General features: G+C 36.9%; 1 protein-coding gene across 4 annotated transcripts in view; it reads right to left on the minus strand.

Annotated features, from left to right (window-relative positions):
• The window catches only part of plekhg3 (pleckstrin homology and RhoGEF domain containing G3), a 92,224-nt gene that overhangs the window by 22,311 nt on the left and 47,513 nt on the right, over positions 1-22,400 (minus strand). For 2 of the 4 annotated variants that reach the window (XM_067384692.1, XM_067384693.1), the window contains one exon: positions 6,948-7,405. In XM_067384692.1, the coding sequence (XP_067240793.1) occupies positions 6,948-7,405 (458 nt within the window). Of the gene's footprint in view, positions 1-6,947; positions 7,406-11,703; positions 12,562-22,400 lie in introns of those variants that run through there. The other 2 variants (XM_067384691.1, XM_067384694.1) reach the window with 2 other exon arrangements.

The raw sequence follows: 22,400 nt of genomic DNA on the forward strand, positions 1-22,400 counted from the left end.
ATATATGTCTACTACTAACTACTGTGTGCTTTAGTAACTTTACTAACTGTGCACACTTTACAATGTGACCATATAAATGTATAGTTTTTTTTTAATAAATTAAAAGAAAATTAATAAATAAAATGCAATAAATACAGCATTGAAAAAAGTCCTAGAGCCACCACTTTGATTTCCATGATTATCACAAAAAAAAGGATAAGTAATGAGAAGAACCTTTGGGTTTTTTTTTATTTTTTTTTTTATATATATAAGCACTGACTGAAATGACGTCTTATTTTAAAATAAACAACATAATAGTACTAAACCAAATTCTATACTTCCTATACATTTTATATATTTACTCCATAGTAGTCTATCATTTTGATGGCTGATTTCAAATGTACAATTAGAATACAAATTAGGACAGCTGTTTGTAAACAAGATTAATACACCCACAATTAACATCAGGGTCTGTAGAATTTCACAAAAACTATAATGTATTTAAAATTCGCAAATTTACAAAAGCCATCTCAAATGATGACGTCCACTATAAGCCACTAAAACACTTTATTTCGAGCTCTGATCAGAAACTGGCCTTATTTAGTGCTGGGTAGAGTGTAGAGGGTAGAATAGAGTGTCCATCTCTAATATAAATCCTTAATTCCTTCCCTTAATGGATTACATAATTCGGCTCTCTCTGTGCATGTGACAGTTGCTGAAGTCCTTCACTCCAATAGCTTCAATGTAATCCCACAGACAGAAATGACACTAGTTTGAGAATATGTAAGCACATTTGGCATCAATCCTTACACAGTCCTTCAGTAGAATAAACTGCAAAGTTCAGATGAGGCTCGGGTAAAGAGCAATTAGATACTGATTGATTGAGTCAAGCTGTTAGAAAGACTGCAGGTTTACACTGATTGGTTGACACTTTATTTTTAAATGACTGCCTGCCAAACAGACTGACCCAAATCAATCTCACGTCATTGGTGTTGATTGGTCAGGATTCTTTTAGTCTCTGCATACTAAGGCCAAGATATGAGAAAACATTTTAACTAGGGTTGGGAATCGAAAATCGATTCCAATTCTGGAATTGGATAGTTAAGTTCAGGAATCGGATACTTGTTATAAATTTAACATTTTGATTGTGTTTGAAAACAAAACAAAACAACAACAAAAACAAACATACAAAAAGAAATGGTGCAACAGCACAAATGGAAATATCAGAATCAGGCTGTATTATGCAATTTCTATCTGTCAAACAACAAAATACTTGTTACTGAAAAATTGTCTATGGGTGAAGTCAGTGAGTACAATAAAGATTTGGGACAAACTGTAATTTAATGGAAAACTATGTGAGTTGCTCTATGGTGTGGCAGGATTTAGAGCACCCCCCGAAGTCATTACTTGGTGCCGCTGGAGTGCATACAATCATCCGCCAGACCCCCTTTAATAATCTTCATAACTCAACTTGCCTGGACTATTACAAGTATTGTCATGCAGATACTGAAAGACATTTTTGACTAAAATACTGAAAGAAATTTGACTAAAAGCCACGGCAACCAACTGCATGAGGCAAGTGAAAATGAAACCTCACAAGTTTCACATGCTTATGGGAAACACCTAAGCAATTTAAACAAGTACAAGCAAGAAAGAAAGCTGTAATTAACAAAGCTTATATACTTTGTAAACACAAGGCTAAAACTGTATAACACTGTGTAGTCTTGTGGTGATTATAAAGGGAGTTAAGCATTCTAATATTGAATAGTTTTGTTTTTAATGCTTTCTAAATTTGGCAATGTTAAGTTTACCATTTAGTCTTTATTTACTGATAAATACAGCAGGAGGTGTAGTCTACATAAATAATATAGTATGCCGTTGCCACTCAAAATAGGTCTTTTATTGTAAATTCAATTTACGTAAATAAATTATCTGAATTATAATATCAACAGAAATAATAGATTTTTTTTTTTTGTCATAATCATGTAGCCCTACATACAAACTCAAATCCTACATATTCTTCAATCCAAATGTGGACATATTTTCAGGACTGCATGATCTCAGGGCTGTGTCATGTATCCGTCCACTCATTTTCTCAAATAAATTAAAATTTAAATGTGATAAATTCTCTCAAAGTGTATACTTTTAAATAAATAATGATATTGTGATGCATGTTTATGTGGTCCTTTTAAACTCAACTTAAGTATGTGATAATGCATTTTATGTTTACACCTCATGACTGTTTGTAATCTCACTTCAAGCTGTGTGACATTGTGTTGTGTACTTGGAGGACTCAACTGGCACAATCCAATTGTCAAACCTGTTGTTATATAACATGATAATCCCAGTGCACAGGATGCCTGGCTGCTAACAAGTCATAATAAGAAATTTCTACACTTCAAATGCATTCAACAACTAAAGAAAAAATTTACTCAAGTGTGAATAAAGTAGCATGGGAATTAAACATGAAGTATGAGACTTGATATGACCTGATGGGTTTAACCACACACCCATCTTGATGCCAGTGTACTGAACTGACCTCCTAATGGAATAATCAGCTTAAAGCTGCAATGTAACGGATGTATCAGCAGATCTTTTCTACTGTGTAAGGTTGGGACATGGTTGTATTCTTCAGTTGTACGGATGGATGCAGCTCTGAATGCAAGCTTGCAGGTGATTGTAAGAAAGGGGCAGGGTTTAAGCAGACTAAACGATTTGAGAAATCCGCAATACATCACCAGAGAGAAGTCTGTTGTTTCACCGGAAGATTGAGTTATATTTTAATGAAATTACATTAAGTTAAAAAAATTAAGAAAAAAAAAAAATTAAACGTATGCATAGATGAATCATTAACAATAAGATCAATATGTTATTTTTGAAAATATTTTCATTTCATGCTAACTCTAAGTAAATAACTGGTAGCGATATTCAAATCAGTCATTCGGGTTAGTTCACCCAAAAATTCTGTCATTAATATTAATTCAAAAATGTATTCATTTTTGTAATCTTCATTGTTGACATTTCACAAAGCTCCAGAAATGTGCTTTCTTTCTAAAAAAGTATTTTTAGCGGAACTCCATCATGGCAGATGAGTGATATGTTGAACAGTGTTCATTAGCACAACATTTCAGGAAATTCTGCAAGGAATCGATTACTACAACTTTCCACACTAGGGGCAAAAAACAGCTTTTTTCAGTTTCTGAGTTGGGTTTTGTTTCAAGAAGTGAAACTTCTTTTCACTTCTTCGGCAGATACAAGCCCTGGATATCACGGTGGTTATCTAAAAAACGAATCAGAGGTGTTTGAAGATGGGTATCCAATATCCAATATCCAACATTCAGACAAAAAGTGCACACCTCCTGTCCAATAATCTAATAAGCTATGTTATTATGATAAGAACAAGGTCTCAGCTTTCAAATTCTGTCAATTTTATCACAAAATTCAAACAATAAATGCCATTTTGATCCTCTATAATGTGGCATGTCAGTCAACACGGAGTGCACGTGAACTGATCATCTCTCTTTACTAGTTATAGCATGAAATAAATATGAATGAACTTCAGAAGGAATGTTGAAAGATGCAACTTACTGAAATGTATCATGTATCATGCATAATGTAATCATGTTTCAACCGTTGAAAAACGTCAATAAAACTGCTTGTAAACAACATCAATTGCTATTGTGCTTTTGTTATTGTAATATCACATGCTATTTACACCAGGAAAGCTGCTTAGTGTCCAAAAACTCTGAAACTAACTCTAGAGAGTTTGTGGGGGTATTTCTTCTTACTGTACATAAAAGGTAAATTTGTGGATAAACTTAGAAATCATGATTTTTAGCAGACAATGATCGTAGTAAAAAATTCCCAGACCAACAATTACAAAATTGCAGTTTGCCACCAAGTCTACCTGAGACAAACTAAACTGTAAAATGTATACAATATAATGACTATAGTCAATGATTTGATAATAACTAATGAATGATTTACTTGTCTACAACAATGTGTTGCTTTAAATTATCTTCATTTTTCAATTATCTTCATCTTCATTCTCAGTAAATCTTGATATATGTGATTAACTGTGATTATTATATGATTAATTAATCTAGCATATCATGTAATTTATTAAATTTTTGCACATTTTAATCGATTGACACTTGAAAACAAGCATTTGTTTGTAGGGCTGGGGAAATCCATCGAATCTCGACTCGTGATACGTAGAATCTGGAGCGATTCTGATATTTTCCGATGTATCACGATTCTCTCGCGAATCGATTCTGAGCTTAGTTTTTAAAACAGCAGATGGCACTATTATACGTGCTTTAGAAACACTCGTACACTGCCAGTTCCTTTACACACACCACTTAAACCTAAAATAATCATTCATAAAGTTCGAAAGGTTTGAAGCGAATTACAAATCTCGCATCATCAGGCCCGGCGTCAAGGGGGGGCTTGGGGGGCTTAGCCCCATAGACATATAATAAATAAATATAATATAATAAATATAATGTTTATTATATGTCTATGCTTAGCCCACCCTGCGATGATCTCAAGCCCCTCCTTTCCCAAGCCTGGCAGAAGAGAACGTAAAAACCATAGGTAAAAACGTAATTAAATAAGTACAGTGTGACATAAAATGTGATTTGTAATTTCAATTAAAAACAAAAAACAAAACGTTACTCATTTTAAATTGAATCGAGTTTTAATCATACCATAACCACAAAAAAAAAAATCAGGCAAAAATATGACATGACTATAGGACTGAAGGGGCTCGCACACCGGACGCGAAGCTCAGCGCCGCGACACGTCTTTAAAATTCGAACGCATTGTTTTCTATGAGTGTTTTCTATCGTCGACATTCGACGCCTGTCCGCGGCGCCCAGCTACGACTCGCGTTCGGTGTGCGAGCCCCTTGATGATAGGCGGAGATTTGCTACGACTCTACTGAGAAGTAAAGAGTAAGCGCCGCAGACTCCAGCTGTTCTAGCAGGTTGGTGTTATTTTATTTATTATTAGAATGCGTTTATAACGTTTATCACGTCATCTTATTTTAATCCTGACTTTTAAAAAAAATGTTTGTTTAAAGTTTGAACCAGTTCTGATGGCATCGGCCCAGTGCAAAATCATAATACATTTTTATTCTTTGCGAATAGTGACATAATTAGTAATACTAATCACTTTGTTTTATAGGCAAAATTAAATTATATCGATACCAAACGCCCACTGACACTCACGCTATGTGCACCCTCGGGCAGAAGGGGTAGCCCGCCCTGCTAAAATGTCCTGGCGCCGGGACTGCGCATCATAAAGGCATTCTGAGCCGAGGTGCAAGTATATTTAACCACTTACATGACTCAGCCGAACGCACGAGCGCTGACCAGCAGTCTTCTTCATGAGCGTTTGAGAGTGTAGTGATGTGTCGTTCTTGAACGATTCGTTCATTTTGAACGAATCTTTAATGTGACTCGGTAAGAAAGAGTCGTCTCGGGGGGTGATTCGTTCAGTCGCACATGCGCAATATTCTATTGGTTCTGTACTGCTAGTAGTAGTCCACCTGTTTCAGCAGTCTGAGCCAGAAAGAGAATTGATTAGTTCTTTTCGTGAGTCTTTCGGGTTTTTGAGTCATTCCTTAATCACGTGACAAACCCATACGCTAAACCAATGAAGTCAATACAGTCAGGCTGTGTGACCCAAGCACATTATATTTCTAAGTAAATAACTTTAACTCTCCAGTTTTATTTCAGTTTGGGTTACAACTGTTAAAGCTGAAGTTATCATAACCTTAATGTTTTAAACTAACATTAATAATTCAAATTCAAAATGTTATTTGCTTTTAATTTATGTCATTATGTCCTTTTTGAGCAATCTTCTTATACTTATATTAGACCAATATGTCAAGTCTGCCTAGGAAAAGCAATTATTATACCAGCAAACTCAAAATTGGAGTCAAAATGAACAAACTAGGCTATAAATACTTATACTATTGTAGGCTTGGATTATTATATTATTATATAGCCTAGTGTTTATTTACAGATAGACAGACAAAAAGATAAATTAATCAATATTTTATTTATAACAGGGCTTTATTTACTTATAAAATAATAACACACCACAGATCCTCAAGAAACAGTAACAAAAACAGTGACAGAAATGTCAGAAATAGCGTATGGGTCTGTCACATGATTAAGGAACGACTCAAAACCCGAAAGACTCGTGAAAAGAACTAATCAATTCTCTTTCCGGTTCAGACTGCATTGGTTTAGCGTATGGGTCTGTCACGTGATTAAGGAACGACTCAAAAACCCGAAAGACTGATGAAAAGAACTAATCAATTCTCTTTCCGGCTCAGACTGCATTGGTTTAGTGTATGGGTCTGTCATGTGTTTAAGGAACGACTCAAAAACCCGAAAGACTGATGAAATTAACTAATCAATTCTCTTTGCGGCTCAGACTGCATTGGTTTAGCATATGGGGCTGCCTGTCACGTCATTAAGGAATGACTTAAACCCGAAGACTTGTCAGACAAGAAGTGAGGTGAGCTTAATCAGCTTATCATAAACTAAAGACCCAGGTAAAGAATTAATTAATCATTTCTGAATCTTATAGCATTGTAGTTTTGTATCGTTTGTAGTGTGATCATTTGTATTAGTAGATGTTTTGGGGAAGTAACACGTAACATTTTAATTCCATTTTGCTAAAATGAACGAAATTACTACGAAAATATTTGTTCATTTTGCTGAACGAGACTCAAAAGTCTGAGTCGGTAAAATGATCCGAACTTCCCATCACTATGAGAGTGTGCCGTTAAAAACTAGCCTAGAATGCCATCTGCTGTTAAAACTAAGCTCAAAATCGATTAGAGAGAGAAAATATCAAGACTGATCCAGATTCATTGTATTGATCGAGAATTGATGTATCGTCCCAGCCCTATTTGTTTGAAAATGTTTGGAAAGGTTAAGACTCTTGCTGACCTCTACAATACTCCGCAGATCTCTCACATACATCCGCTCCGTCTCAATGATCTCCATGACCACACGGTCCAAGTAGGTGAGCTCAGGGTTGGGTGCCATGGTGTTGGCAGCAAATGGAGAGAAAGTGTTGGAAACGGAGGAGCTGTTGTTGTTGTTAACAGTGTTGCTGCTATTTTGCTGGAAAAAGTGACAGGATGCTTGGGCGAGATTAGTGCCCTGAGTTTCATTTGAATCAGCAGCAGGTGTTAACTCCAGATCCACATTGTCTTCAATGGGCACACCAGCAGATGGGGTACCTGACAGGAGAACGCCGTCCCGAGAGGAACCAGACCCGGATGAGATGGTGGAGACCAAGCTTACGGGCCTCTGGACATCTGTGAAGTCAGAACAATCGGACAGTGTAGCAGTGGAGGCCCGATCATTACTGCCAACAGAGGCGGTGGACAACCGAGGTGATTCTAAAGAAGAAATGGCAAATAAGAGACAGAGGTACACAGAGAGTGATTTATCTGTACACTGTGGACAATCACAATGCATTTCTCACACATTTAAATTTAATCATTTAGCAGACGCTTTTATACAAAGTGAGTTACACATGAGGAGAACAATAGAAGCAATCAAACCAACAACAAAGCATGATATATTTTTAACAGGGCAACAATATTTGAACTGAAATGACTAATTATTACACAAGTAGCCAAAAGTCACCATGCTGTTATCTTAAAGATCACTACATTTGATTTTAAAACTACTTTTTCCATTAGAACACTAATCTTAAATTACAAATGGTAATTATGTAACAAAATGGATCCCCTCTAAAATCCACTGGGATGTATTACTGTGTGAAAATGTAAGAGTAGCTGATATAAAATGCTTTTAGATTAATTGCTGGTTTAGGCAAAAAAGAACCAGTAGAATAGTATTTTTTTATGTTTATGTTCATGTACTGTATAGTGTTGTCACGATACTAAAAAACTAAAACTGTAAAAGTAATTGAATAATATGACAGAACTTAAAATTCATTGTTTTATAAATTAAAAAAACACTTTTCCACTTTTCATCACTTGTCCAGAGTGTTCCTGGCCTGCTTTTTGACCATTCCCTCCCATTTATTTAAAAATAAATAAATAAATAAACAAACATGCCACCGTGTGAACGTTCTTAAAGTGATGTTTGCAACAATCACATTATCAAATATCAATCATGCTAATATTCTAAACAGGTTGGGATAGGGATGGGTGACATGACCAAAATCTTATTTCATTTTGAGTCATTTATTATTTTTTTTAAATGTAATTTTATAAATCACAACATAGTTATTTTATTTTATCTGTTACTAAAGCAAAGATGAAATCAAACAATATGACATTCTATATAACATACAAATGAAGTAAACAGGGCTTCACATTTTTCAGGTAGGCAGGTTACAGTAGGTCTATTTAATATTAATTTAATTTAATTTAATATTTAATATTAACTTAATTTAATTAATTTATCTTTTATTTAATCTTAAAAAATATATTAAAGTTATTCAGTCAAGCATTGGGTGATTTTCTATTTTGGTTTATTAGGCTACTGTCCCTTTAAGACTTGCATGGACCCCCTACACTGGAACACATCCTATTTCCTTCTCAACTGTTTTGTTCACTAGTAAATACTCCCGACTCAGTTGACTGTTTCCGTAAATATTCGCCAGGATGTGCATTTGAATATTTTTGACCATTCAAAGGCAATAATCCACAAAAGATACCTGAAGCTGTGATTGCATGCTGTCTATATGTGGCTTTCGGTGCATGGTGGCGTGCGCTTCAGGTCCGAGTCCGGGAGGGCGAGTGTCCCGCGCTTTATTTTCTCATGCATGAATGTTTCTTTGTTGCTTTCTTTGTCATGCACTGCGCGGATATATTTTACTCCCCGCAGGTAGTGGAAGCAAAGCTCTGCACAGATGTCGTGATTACTGCTTTCATACATTGACGAAAATTGAGAAATACAGCTCTTATTAGAATCCTGTCATTCTTAAAGTACTGGTACTAATAAAATTTCATATCGTACCATTTTTAATAGCAGGGTATCGCAATACCTCTCTAGTACTGGTATATCGTGCAACACTTGTACTGTATTTTACATTTATTAAAATCATGTATAAATCTCAAGTTTAAGCAATTAGGACTTGAACAAGAAGGCAGCAACAATTTTCAGATTTTGTGTATATTTAATTTGTGAACTGATGTTAAGCTATTAAATAGTAATTTTCTATTCAGCTCATCACAGCTCAGTAATCACTGCAGGTGTCATTATGGTCACAGACATGGAATTGTGGCTTTAATTTCATCAAGCTGGGTGCTCGCGAAATAACCATCTACATGTGAAAATTAACATGTACTGATATATAAGATTTTGGTCATACCATTCAACCCTAACTAACTTTTATGAACTCTGTATTTGTTCATGACATTCAATACAATTCTATAAAAATCATGAAATATAGTACATGACATAGACAGCCCAACAAAACAAATAAGTGTCTTACTCAATGATTGTAGTTATCTGCACACCCCATCCTATGAAATCTCTGTCAGACTCTGTATAGGACTTGTGTATCATTTAGCTATTATGTAATATTTTTGCATAATATACAATACACAACACATAGTTTATGAAGCAAGACAACAAAATTTTACTCTGTTCTTAAACTAAATGGCACAGTATTATCAGTTCTAGGATTTACAAAGAGATGACGTTATAGATATACATGGGTATATCTGCCATGACTGCAAAATTGAGCATTTACCTGAAAGATCATTCAAATAATAAGTATTAAGAAAGTCCTATTTAATTAGGTTGGTATCTGGTTAAACATGAAACTACTCATACTTTCCCAAACTGTGCACATGATAAATATGTTAGCAAGAAACAGTCACATTTGCAAACAGAAAATTTCTGAATTTAATTCACAACAGACATTCATCCAAAACTACCATTCAGTTTGATATGACAGGAATGCATGCATGCCTTTTGAAATTCATGTTTTGTGCATGTCAAAAGATTAGGAACAGGAAGAGTTTAATGCATGGCATCTGATCAAGTAATAACGCAAAGCATATTGACATATACTCTGACCAACTAGGCAATGATCTCACAACCACATTGATCAGAACTGAACCTAACAAAAGGACAATATTACAAAAACGAAAGAAAATAATCTGTGTAGATCTACCAGAGGAAGGCCACCATATATAACTTTGATTTATTATGCAGAACATGTTCAATATGTACCTCATTTAACCTGTGATATGAAGAGTTTCTCATTAAATTACAGCCTTCACAGATATGTTCTTAAAAGCACTTTCTTAAGGTCCAAATTAAGATTCATTAAACCTGTCAAGACAGACAAACAATAAACCCATACTTGCTCAGAGTCAGTGTCTCCCAGCCTATAAAAGTAATCTCGAGGTCAACAGCAGGACCTTCATTTCCATACGAGCATTTTGAAAGTAAACACTTTCGAACAGCACTGGCGTCTCCTGCCAGCCCATCCCATTTACGCTTTGAACTGGACTTTCACCTCTATATCTCCAAACCGTTGGAGGGTGGTCAATGATATTGTGTGTGTAAAAAAGAATTAGCCTATGGAAATGGACAAGCATTTACAAATAAACAATGCCACAAAGTCAATAAAACAAATAATATGGCTTCATTTTTTAAATCACATTTATTGAGCCAAACTGCTTTGTGTGAATAAATGTCCTACAGTTTGAGACTAACTCCTATTTTGTACAGTGTCTTGACTGGATGTTCAGTTGGTCTTTCAGTATGAAAAACAACTGAAATAATTCAATCATATTTAATTAAAATGGACTAATTTACACTACACATTTTATGCTTAGTGTATCATGTTGAACTCCAATGGAATGAACTGCTAGTCAAATCTTCCGTTTAAATAAGGGGCACAATTTGTGTGGCACGCAGAGTTGCTGTCTATGTAGACCTTAAAGTACTTTTACAGTGTAGGAGCCACATGTGGTTATTATATAACCCACCATATTGGTTTGGATTTCAGAATGACTGGTCTCAGGTTACGATAACACTTATGACTTATGATTTACAGATGATTGGCATCCCTGGCTGAGAAAGCAGGTCCAAGGACTCTACGTTTGAAGCTAGAGGATTTGAGTTGACTGACTGACAACATCATGACTGATCTTGCCTTGAGCGAAGTGTCATCCTCAGCTCCACATTGCGATTATAACTCCTTGTAATCCCTGTAGATTTATTAGTTGACCACAACATCAACGTTCAACTCGGGTTTACAACACTAACACCAACCAGGACAGCAAATAACCCAAAGATATTGTTTGATGACCAACTAAGCATTTTAACAATGGTCAGGTCATGTAGATTTGCACTGTACAACATCAGGAATATCAGACCATTTAATGGTATAGCTCCTCATCCAAGCTCATAATTTCAAGACTTGACTACTGCATTGCTTTACCTGCCAGCTTTCCAAATTAAAAGCTAGTTAAGAATGTACCAAAACAAACTCAGTAATGCAAAAAAGATTTCAATAAATCCTATATTTTTAAATGACCTCTAGTCAGAGACCTTAAAGATTCTAAAGACTCTGAATTTGAAAGCAGTGCCCTTCAATCCTTTTCTTGAAAGGTAGAAATTCAGAGTGTTCCAATAAATCTAAATCTAAGTGACTCAGGGCAAAAAAGCCCACAAAGAGGAAAAGTAAAGCCTCTAGACTTACCAAACCATTGTGATAACCTGAGATTAAATGCAGTAAACCACCATCTCTCTTCCCAAATACTCTTAATGGTAGCAACTTTTAGATGTGGTTGGCGAACCATTCCCCAAGAGTACAATGGACCAAAAAACTATGGATTGGTGCCAACTTGCCTCCAGCTCACTAGGTTTCTTTCTGATGTTCTCATACTCTTTTCTAGTTTCATTCAAATGTTTCCCAATATGGTTTCTAGGTACTGTCCAACAATGGCACTGGTTTCTCAACTGATTTAAAGTCAACTGTTACACACCAGCTCATGTGAACAAATATTGCACGCTTCTTTACAAGGAGGGAGGCCCTAATGACTGTGCTTGGCTGTGCTCATAAAAGGGTTGAGAAACTGATAATCATTTGTAGCACAGTAAGACTTAAGGAATGCAAAGACTGCAGTGAAAAACCCATCTAGGTCTCTTCCTTCAAAGTACATTTGCCAAGAACAAGAAAAGGTGGCTGGACTCAATACAACTTGATGTGAGCATTCATTTCTAACCACATCTATGTAATTTACAGGTTGCCATAAATTTACAGACTTGGAATAATACAACAAAGAACTGTTTAAATCCAAGATTACTAGAAAGATTTAAAATGTTTTAGATTAAACCAACACTGATATGATAAATCTGTAAGTGAAGAATTGGGCAACTCACATGACTATCTGCTCTAAATTCCATTTGGATTGTCTGTACCTCTGAAAAAAGAAAAAAGACCCCAGACCAGCTGTGACCAGTAAGGAGTTTTTAAAGAGAGGGAGCAAGATAAGCAGAGAGGCTAAAGTAATTGCACATGCTCTTGTTTGGATCATGTCAAAAAAGGAGGCCAATTATATTGAGAATCACTCTATAAATGTGTTCCATCCACAGAACAATAAATATTAAAATAAAAGAACCAGTATACCACTTTTCCACCCACAGATTCTCTCTTTATCCACAGTGCAACAAAACACAATAAAATAATAGTAGTAGAAGTTCTCTGGGAGATATGAAAAAATAGTAGTTATTGATCAGCTAATAGTGAATTACAGCATTTAATTCTATTACTTACTAATTTACTGCTATTACTTACGAATTTGTTAACCGAAGTGTGTTGCTAGTTAGTAGTTACTACAGTAGGATGTTAATATTGTGTTAATCATTTGTTCCTGTGTAGTTACTCATTAATGACGGGAGAAAGAATGATGAAAAAATGTAATTATTAATTGGTTGAACTTGCTAATGTGATTTAAAGGGGTCATGAAACAAATACAAATTATATATCTTAAAGGCAAAGTACAGTACATATGTTTTGCCGCTAGAGTTTGCTTATTCAAAACAATAACAAAGTCATAGCTTGATGATGCCATGATGAGTGGGAGTTGCTTTCTTCACCTCCACAGCCGATGGAGAGCAATCCAATGGGACTCAGGCAGAAATTGTGTCCATGGACAAGCTAATGTATTTAAGTTTTATTAACGTTACTGTAATATGAGGCAGGGTGGGGCAAAGAGCCTGGGACATTTTACATGCTGGTTTTATTATGCTAATATTCTTGTAGTCAGCTGCTGATCGACTGATAAACCAATTGACACAGCTAGATTTTTTCCCCTTACCCTGATTTCTCCCGGCATGTAAAAACATTAACCTGTGTTCTTTGGGTTTATTGACGTGCGCATGTGTTATAGACTATACAACACAAATCCTTACTGTGCATTTAAGCACATCCAGACACATCCATCCAGCTAGGAAGGAGGAAATATATTGCAAACTCAGACTCTTTCTTGAAATGTGTTCTCAACTCATGCAAAAGTACAGTCAAAATGCCGCATCTGTAATTGCATGAAATACCTCTGCATATTAAGCTGTATGAGAAAGTATTTTAATATAAAAGAAAAAGAATCACCTTTAATAAACCTTTTATCCCTTAAATAGTCAAATTTCAACTACTAAAATGTAACAGTATGCCCTGGAATTCTGAGTGTAGGACACAAAGTTCAACTGTTCTGAATTAAAAGCAAGCTTTCCATTTACTAGCCTTTCTCTGAAGCCAGTGGGGTATAAGATAAACGTCACTGTTGACCTATTACTAGCTTTGAACTGGCTAGCGGTCCCTAGGGGCATAAAAGCCATGAGGACATCATAGACTCAGGTCTTGGCCAGTTCTGTCCATTAATATCTATACTAAGGGTGTCAAGAGTACCGGTACTTAGGTTAGTTAAAAGTAAATAAATAAATACCAGTCTTTCTAATTTACTCGTAGCACAATCAATGCCCAGGATTTGATCGAGAAGCAATCTTTTTAGGTGCTATGATAATCTTAGCAGGAAACCAAACAATTCTACAAGCTACAAACAAACCAGTCTAATTATACAGGACCATTTTTGTACAGCTAAAATAACTGGAAGCAAATATTAATAAAAAGTGGATAAAGGTCCTAGATCACATGTAATTTCACATGTTTTTTTCTGTGTTTTTGAAAAACTGTTTTGTCAGCTGATCAAGTGGCATGTTCAGCATCCACTGAACACTCTGTTCTTCTGTCTCTCACTGCCTTATTTTAATTCCTGGCAAAAATGAAATATGGCAAAATCATATGAGGCAAAAATATATTATTTGTAGCTTATTATAAGCTAAACGCTACATCTTCTTAGCATTTCTAATGTAAACATTTTATTTGTATAAAAATACAGTGATCCCCAAGAGAGGGCAACAGGAAAACCAGCGGTTGAAGCTGGTAATGCTCATCAGATTGCAAAATTTAGTGGAAATTTATTAGATGATTCTGTCTAAAGAAATATTAAATATATGTAAATATATCGATATTTATTCAACTATGCACAATCCGCTTGTTAAGTCGTGACGTAAGGAACGCCGTTTCCGGGTCCAAGCCTCGACTCGTTTCACTTGATAATGCCATCGACGGCCGTTTATGAGTGCTATTTATTCATATTAAACATCAATCATTTAAAAAAGTTAAACATTTTAAATACTTACAGTCTACATAACAGTCTCCGTGCTCACAGCATCACAGATATTAATATTTTAATGATTTATAAAAGATGAATCATTGTCTGGCCATCTGGAATTTTGATATGGAGATAAAGGTTGTAATTATATATTTTTTGTAGTATTACACCACATCGTGTATGTATATTAGCACCATTTGTTGTTTTCTTGTGGTATGATATAGAGCGTTAGGACCCGGAAGCGCTGCCATGTGACGTCAGACTTAACAACCGGATAACTATTGATTTACTTTGCATGTTATTTTGCACTCCTGACATAAATTAAGAAATTACTGGTCACTGTAACCAAGTTTTATCATGAACAGTGGTCAAGCATTGAAGCTGCAGTCTTAAAACCTTCTAATGCTACAAGATTAAATAAGAACTACATGGTAATAGATTGCAGTAAACATAAACAATAACAATCTGAGGCAACTGGCGATCTTTGTATGATAATTACTGTTATGGTAAGAGAGAACTGCTAAGACTGTTTCTTTTTCCAGCACTGTCAATGTCAAGCCAAACTTCACAAAAGCTTTCCAAACACTCCAACTGGAGACCACAAATGCATAATAACACATCCAACAATATTCCTGTTATTGTAATGGATATTGGAAAAAGAATTCTAAAACTGAATTCAATATGAATAGGATGACTTCCTAACCCTCCAGTGTGTTTGACATGGTGACAAACATTGCCATGCCACTGTTTCTGTCTCTAGGACTGTATCTGTACTTGCCAAATGATTAACCTAAAGCCTCTATGTGTGCAGCATAAATCAGTTGTTGTATTTATGTTTTTTTTATTTGTATTTATATTTTCCCCTGTATTTTAATGCTATAGTTTTATAAGTTAAAGCTGCAGTCCGCAATTTTTGGCCGGTTAATAAACAGAACTGCACGTGTTTTCAGACGAACATTGTAACCGGAGCTACTTTTCTCTGTGCATGTCTATGGTGAGTCACGCAGATACTGTGATACTCTGTGGCGGTTCCTACTAGTCCGGTCTGAAATAGTCCAAATATAAACACTTATTATAAGTGTACCATAATGATTCAGGGTAAGATAAAAACACGGTTTGGAAAATGGATTCATGTTGTACGTTCTCATTACATAATTTTTGTCAATTTTGAACACAAAAAAAGTTGTGGACAGCAGCTTTAAATAACACTAAATGACTGCAAACATATACAAAATTTAACAGGTGTAAATAAGAGTATAAAGTGAAAAATCCAACATCAGCCAACCAATTATGAAAGTTACACAGCGGGCTGCTCGGGCCGCTCTGGGACGACAGCGGGCTGCTCTGGCTGCTCTGGGACGACAGCGGGCTGCTCGGGCTGGCAGACTGCTCCAAAGTCAATAGGGCTCGAGTTCCTCAATGCACGCAGGACAGCCAAGACATAAAAAGTGAGCACAGCCCTCTGGGCCAAGACAGGACAGACCAGGAGAGCAGGCTGTACTGGAGCGGACTCACTGGCTGGATCAGGCTCTGGAGCAGGCTCACTGGCTGGAGCGGACTCACTGGCTGGAGCGGACTCACTGGCTGGAGCGGACTCACTGGCTGGAGCGGACTCACTGGCTGGAGCGGACTCACTGGCTGGAGCGGGTTCTGGAGCAGACTCAATGGCTGGAACAACCCCTTCTATTCCAGACACTGAAGGGGCGGCCATCTTGCGCGTGGGCATTGGCGAAACGGCCATCTCGTCCATCGCATCCAGAGAGTTTGAGTGCGTTGAAACAGACGAGCTTGAGTGCGTTGAAACGGACGAGCTTGAGTGCATTGAAACGGATGAGCTTGAGAGCGCTGAAACAGACGAGCTTGAGAGCGTTGAAACAGATGAGCTTGAGAGCGACGCGGCCGGCAGGCTTGAGAATGAGACGGCTGGTGTATGCTTGTGAATACCAGCCGCTCGTGTTGAAATCAGCGATGGATCAGCCACACTGGAAGGCAATCCTAGCCACTTTCTGACTGATCCAGAGACGTGACGTTGCTCAGGGCGATCAGCGGAGACGTGACTTGGTTCAAGGTAATCAGCGCTGACTTGACTTGGTGGTGTTATTGTGGTTACCGCCATTTTGTGAGTGTTCTCTGATGTGGATGCGGCGGCCATTACATGATTCTCTGTGGTGTCAGAATTCTCCCACAGTAAAACGTGAACCACCAATTAACAGGGCAAAGTCCAGAAGTTCAACGAATGATCCTCGGGGACCGTTGGTGATTAAATAGCCCTTCAGTGGTTCGTTTAACCCATAACAAAAAAAGTCAATGAGGGCACAGTCCGGCAGATCAGATAAGTAAGCTATATCCAAATTGTTCTGAATATGATCCTCGAGGTTAGAGTTACCTTGGCGAAGGCTGATGAGACACATTGCTGGGTCCATGTTGAAGCTGGTAATGCTCGGAGAAGCTGCTGGATCTTTGTATTGGCGAAGTCTTCTGTTACGAATGGGAGACTCAGGCAGGGGATCCAAGTGCAGCGTATTTATTTACAGTGAGAATGGTCGTACAGGCAGAGTCAATCAGGAACAAACAGGAACAGCAAGGGACAGGCAGAATCGTAGTGAGGGTACAGGCAGTAGATCGAGGCAGGCAGATATCATTCACAGAACGGCAGACAAGGCAAGGGTCAAGACAGGCAGCGATGGGTCGACAACGGGTAGCAGGCAGGAACAGTAACAACAGACAGACAGGGTAAAAATGCTCGGAATTGCTACAACAGTAAACAAGACTTCGCGATTAGATGGTGTGAGTGAGAGTCCTTTTATAGTCCAGGTAACAAGCTGCAGCTGGGTGTGGTGATCAGTGAGGAGTGTGTGCATGGCTGTATGTGGCGACAGGTGATTGGTGTGGAGTGAACATGTGACTGACAGGGAGAATTGTGGGAAGTGTAGTCCGGGGAGTGACAGGAGCAGACGGCGATTGTTACAGGCCTCACTTCAACACATTTTACATGATATTTAATACTTTGGCCAAGACTACAGTACAGTAAGTGTATCAATGGCATGCAGTGCATATAAAATCTGAATGCTCATTGCTCAGCATTCCCATTTTGAGAAATTTGAGAGAATGAGCATGGGGATTGCTTATTAATATTAACATTAATATAACTTTCCTTGTCATCCTTGTCCTTTAATTATTCCAATGCCAAACGTAAGTATTCTGTAATTTGTTATAGTTATGGAGGGATTTAGGTGGATCCACAATAGCTTATGCACCTATGCTCCATTGTTATGAATTGTTGTCTTCGTTCCACATTCTCATTGGTTAGGTACCATGTGGCCGATTTCATGCTCTAGCAAAGGTGCACCCAAATTGCTTGCCGAAGCAGAAAAACAATGAACTGTTGCCAAATTATACTGATTATAGAAAAATCACCAACTGTAAATGCAGTTGATGCCACACTAATTCAATTGAATAAAATGAACAAAAAGTAAACATTGAGGCTCGTTCACACCAAGAACGATAACTATAAAGATAATTATATATTAGCGTTCACACCAGCGGACAATATTGTGCGATATTGTTGTTTATTCTAACACCATGTCTACACTAGACGCAACCGTTGTCGCATTGCGTTACGCTGCAACATCTAGAAGCTGTCCACACTGGACGCAACAAAACGACCGTTGCAAATCCATTTGGCCTTCTTATCAGAAGAAGCGCAAGCCCTTTAACCATATCAGAAATAGAATGGGGCAACAGTTTGCTGTTGAGAATTTGCCGTGCCACACTGCATAAAGTGTAGACAGCATCACTGATTTTAATGGGTTCTATTTGCTGTTGTATGGTGTAAGTGCACGCTGCAGTTTTGTCACCTGATGCTTTAAATGCTTAAGCTTTTTAAAGCCGGATGGATTCTGATTGGCTGTCAATGTTTTATTGTTCATCAGCTGGAAAAAAATCATTCTGAAAGTGATTCTAGACAATATCGTTTCTCTGTGTTATTATTGTTATAGTTGTGCTGTGCTATTTTTTTACATTTAGAACAATTTTTAGAACTATATCCTTGGTGTGGACAACCTTAACTGTATATTTTTGTTTTTCTCAAACAAGACAATTTGTGAAACCCCACGGAAAACATTCCCCCACATTTCACACACACACACACACACACACACACACACACACACACACACATACAAATTGACAAATTGTTTGTATACAGCAGGGTGGGGGTAAACATTGGGCAATTCCCTAAACAATCTTCAAAAGAAAGTTCTTTAAAATCACCATCAATATATCCTCTTAAAATTAGGATAATTAACTTTTCTTAATACATAATACATATTACTACTATAGTCAAATTCTCTGAATTGTTACCAATGTTTGATAATTAAAACCAATATTGGTCATGATCATGACTTTTTGCTGAATTCAAATTTCAGTAACAACAACAAAAAAGCTATATAGGAACCTAATTTTTATTTTTTGGATTACTCTTATAGCTAATCTCAGGGTTGTGCAATATGATGATATTAGATTGTTCTCTTTAGTGTCTTATTGTGCTTAAAATGTTAAATACAAGAAAGGTTACGGCAAAAAACATACAAAGGTTCACATAAACACAGTTGGTTATTGTCTTAAGTGAATGTAAACATTTGGGAGAAAATCGGATGTGTGTCAATATATTAGATCTGTGCATTCGGTCTTAAAGTGACAGCAACAAAAAACTTTTGTAAATTTAATTTGATCCTATGCTGATCCTAAATGGGTAATAACATAACATAATTTTCTGCAGTATTCAGAACATATGAGAAAGCCCATACACAGGACGCAATTGCTCTAGCAGCACACACACAGATACCAGACACATTCACTAGAGAGACCAAAAGAAGTGCAAATGAATGCAACAGACCTATTAATCTTGAGAAATGCTCTTTAAAAAAAAAAAAAAAAAAAAAATTAAAATACAAACATTAAAAAAAAAAAAAATGTTACACTGAGTGCTGAACTGTTAAGCCAGTTGCAATGGAAAAGTTTACAGGCAGCACAGAAACAAGAGTTGCTCAGCGTGTCTTCAGCAAGAACCAGCATACAATCAGAAAACACTGAAGTCATTTTCTTCTTAAGAAGAAAAAAGATTCTTAAAAAATATTTGAGAATTGCAAACTCATTTCTTGACTTCTTCCTGAAAAAGATTTTTGTGAATCCAGCCCCATTACAACAGTATGCCATTTCAAGCATAGACAGAATCTGTTTTGGATAATCTTCTTGAGGAAGAGGCTCTTCATTTATATTGAACATAGATAATCAGTATTACAAGAATTAAAGGGGCTAAAGAGGATCTTTTCGTCGACTGAGAAACCAAAGACTGTTACTCAGTTTTTGAAATGAGCGCATGCATAAGAACAACCCCCCTCCTTCACAGTTTAATTCATGGGAACACCTCCCAAAACTTGTGCACGAGTATTGGAACACGAGTGTTTACCACCGGCATTTGCTCGCTGTGTCATTTTAGTGGATTCATTATGTCGGACTCACAGCAGGTAACTCATAATCTGCAGTTGTTACTAGTGTTGTCAAAAGTACCGACTTCGGTACCTAGTCGGTACTGAAATTTTAAAAACGTGATGCTTTGAGCGTGTTGAGTGGACTCGTAAACATCTCTGATTGGCCATTGTTTTCACGGCTCATCGGATATGTCTGTGATCTCTTCACTAAGCGTTTACACAGATACACACGGGAGCGTTTGAAAGCAGGCGTCTATCGCGGATCGGTCCACTGTTAGACGCCTGCTTTCAATCGCTCGCGCTCCCACTTTCAAAACGCTTTCAAATTCAAACACTTCCGTGTGCTTTCAAATGCTCCCATGCATTGATCATTGTAGCCAATCACAGGCATATCCGATGAGCGCATCAACACAATGGCCAATCAGAGATGTTTATGAATCCGCTCAACAGCGCTCAAAACGTCACGTTTTTAAAATTTCAGTACCGATAGGTACCGGAGTCGGTACTTTTGACAACACTAGTTGTTACTCCTGTCTCCTGACAAAAACATTAAATGCGGCACCTGTGGAGTGTTGAAAGTTACTGGAGCGCGCAGCCGCGCTCGTCTCTCACAAGGAACGTCATGGCAGTGACTGACAAGCCAGAGGGCCAATCCGCGCACGTCTCTCACAAGGAACGTTACGGCAGGGATTGACAAGCCAGAGGGCCAATCCGCGCACGTCTCTCACAAGGAACGTTACAGCAGTGATTGACAAGCCAGAGGGCCAATCGTTTACGCGATCATCGATGTTTTTAAGGCCCTACCTCGTGCACAGATGATGTATATTATTATTATTCCTTTCAGTGCACCTAATAAATAGTCTTTTATCAGTTAGTAAAGACAGTAATATTGCAAAAAAGTATAAAACAAAACATCCTCTTTAGCACCCTAAAAATAATAATAATACTCCAATGTCCTGCTATACATCCTTTTCAGTAACACAACTTGCATTAGGAGACTTTTTTTTTTCTTTCAATCTATTGCAATCAACCTGCCCTGCTAACATGACACTAATAAAATGAGCAAAAATATACAGACACGTTGTACACAAAAAACAACTTCTGGCTAACAGCTAAACACCTTAACACCTTAAAATAGGAAACGGCTTCGTTATTTAGCCCAGAATGGCAACATGGTTACATTTTTTTTTCCTCTGCTTCAGCGGTGCACACAGACTCATTGTTGTTTAATAAAGACAGAGACGAGCATTGTATCCAAGGAAGAACATTTCTGTCTGCTCAGCGGGCTTGGAATGACCTAAACGACAGAATGCCAACCCAAACCCAAGCACAGAAACAAAAACATGCACATGAAATTAAAACATAACTTTTTGTTATGTTTACAGTTACAGTTACAGTACAGTTAAAACATAGTTTTTATCAATATGTTTGGAGCTGTCAATTTATACCAAATAATTATTTAAAATAAATAAATAAATACATTTACAATAATTCTTTCTCAATTGAGTCAATTTCTTAAACCATTCTTTCATAAGGGAATAAACCATTCATTCAGCTGGTTCATTAATAAAAATGGTGATATACACCACAACACAGAAATCTGCCCCGTTCACTATTTTGTAGTGGTGTCCAAATGTAATTTTAAAGAACAGTGTATGTCCCTCTCCAGTGCCAGATATTTATCAGGGTCCAAAACTGCTCACTTATTTTCATTCACTCTTTTCTCATGTAGTGGACAATATGACATCCACTACAGCGAATGAGAGGATGGGGTGATTTCTTCATCAATGAGTCATTAAATCTGAACTGATTTGTTCAAAAACACTGAATCATTCAGGAACAAAACACCACTAATGTTTATTGCTTGGTATTATACCATTTCTGCTGTGGCTTTCTTTGGAAATATTTCTGTTGGTGGAGCAACAACAGACAAAGTATCTGGCAATACTGTGTCTAAATGTAAGATACTCAATATTAACTGTGTGTTTGTTGAACTGCTGAATAAATGCAATATCATCCTTGTTACTCCTATTACAACTCAAGCAGTGCTTATATATAAAACCATAACACCCTCTTGCTTGTGATATTCCTTACATACCAAAAATGGTTTTATATATAACTTTAAAACTTTAACTTAGAAAAAAAAAGTGATATCTTGTAAATCTACAATTTAATTATTTATGATTTATTTGAATAGGGATAATGATTTATTTGAATAGGGATACATAAAC

This window comes from Chanodichthys erythropterus, chromosome 4, assembly GCF_024489055.1.
Source record: "Chanodichthys erythropterus isolate Z2021 chromosome 4, ASM2448905v1, whole genome shotgun sequence".
NCBI lineage: Eukaryota > Metazoa > Chordata > Actinopteri > Cypriniformes > Xenocyprididae > Chanodichthys > Chanodichthys erythropterus.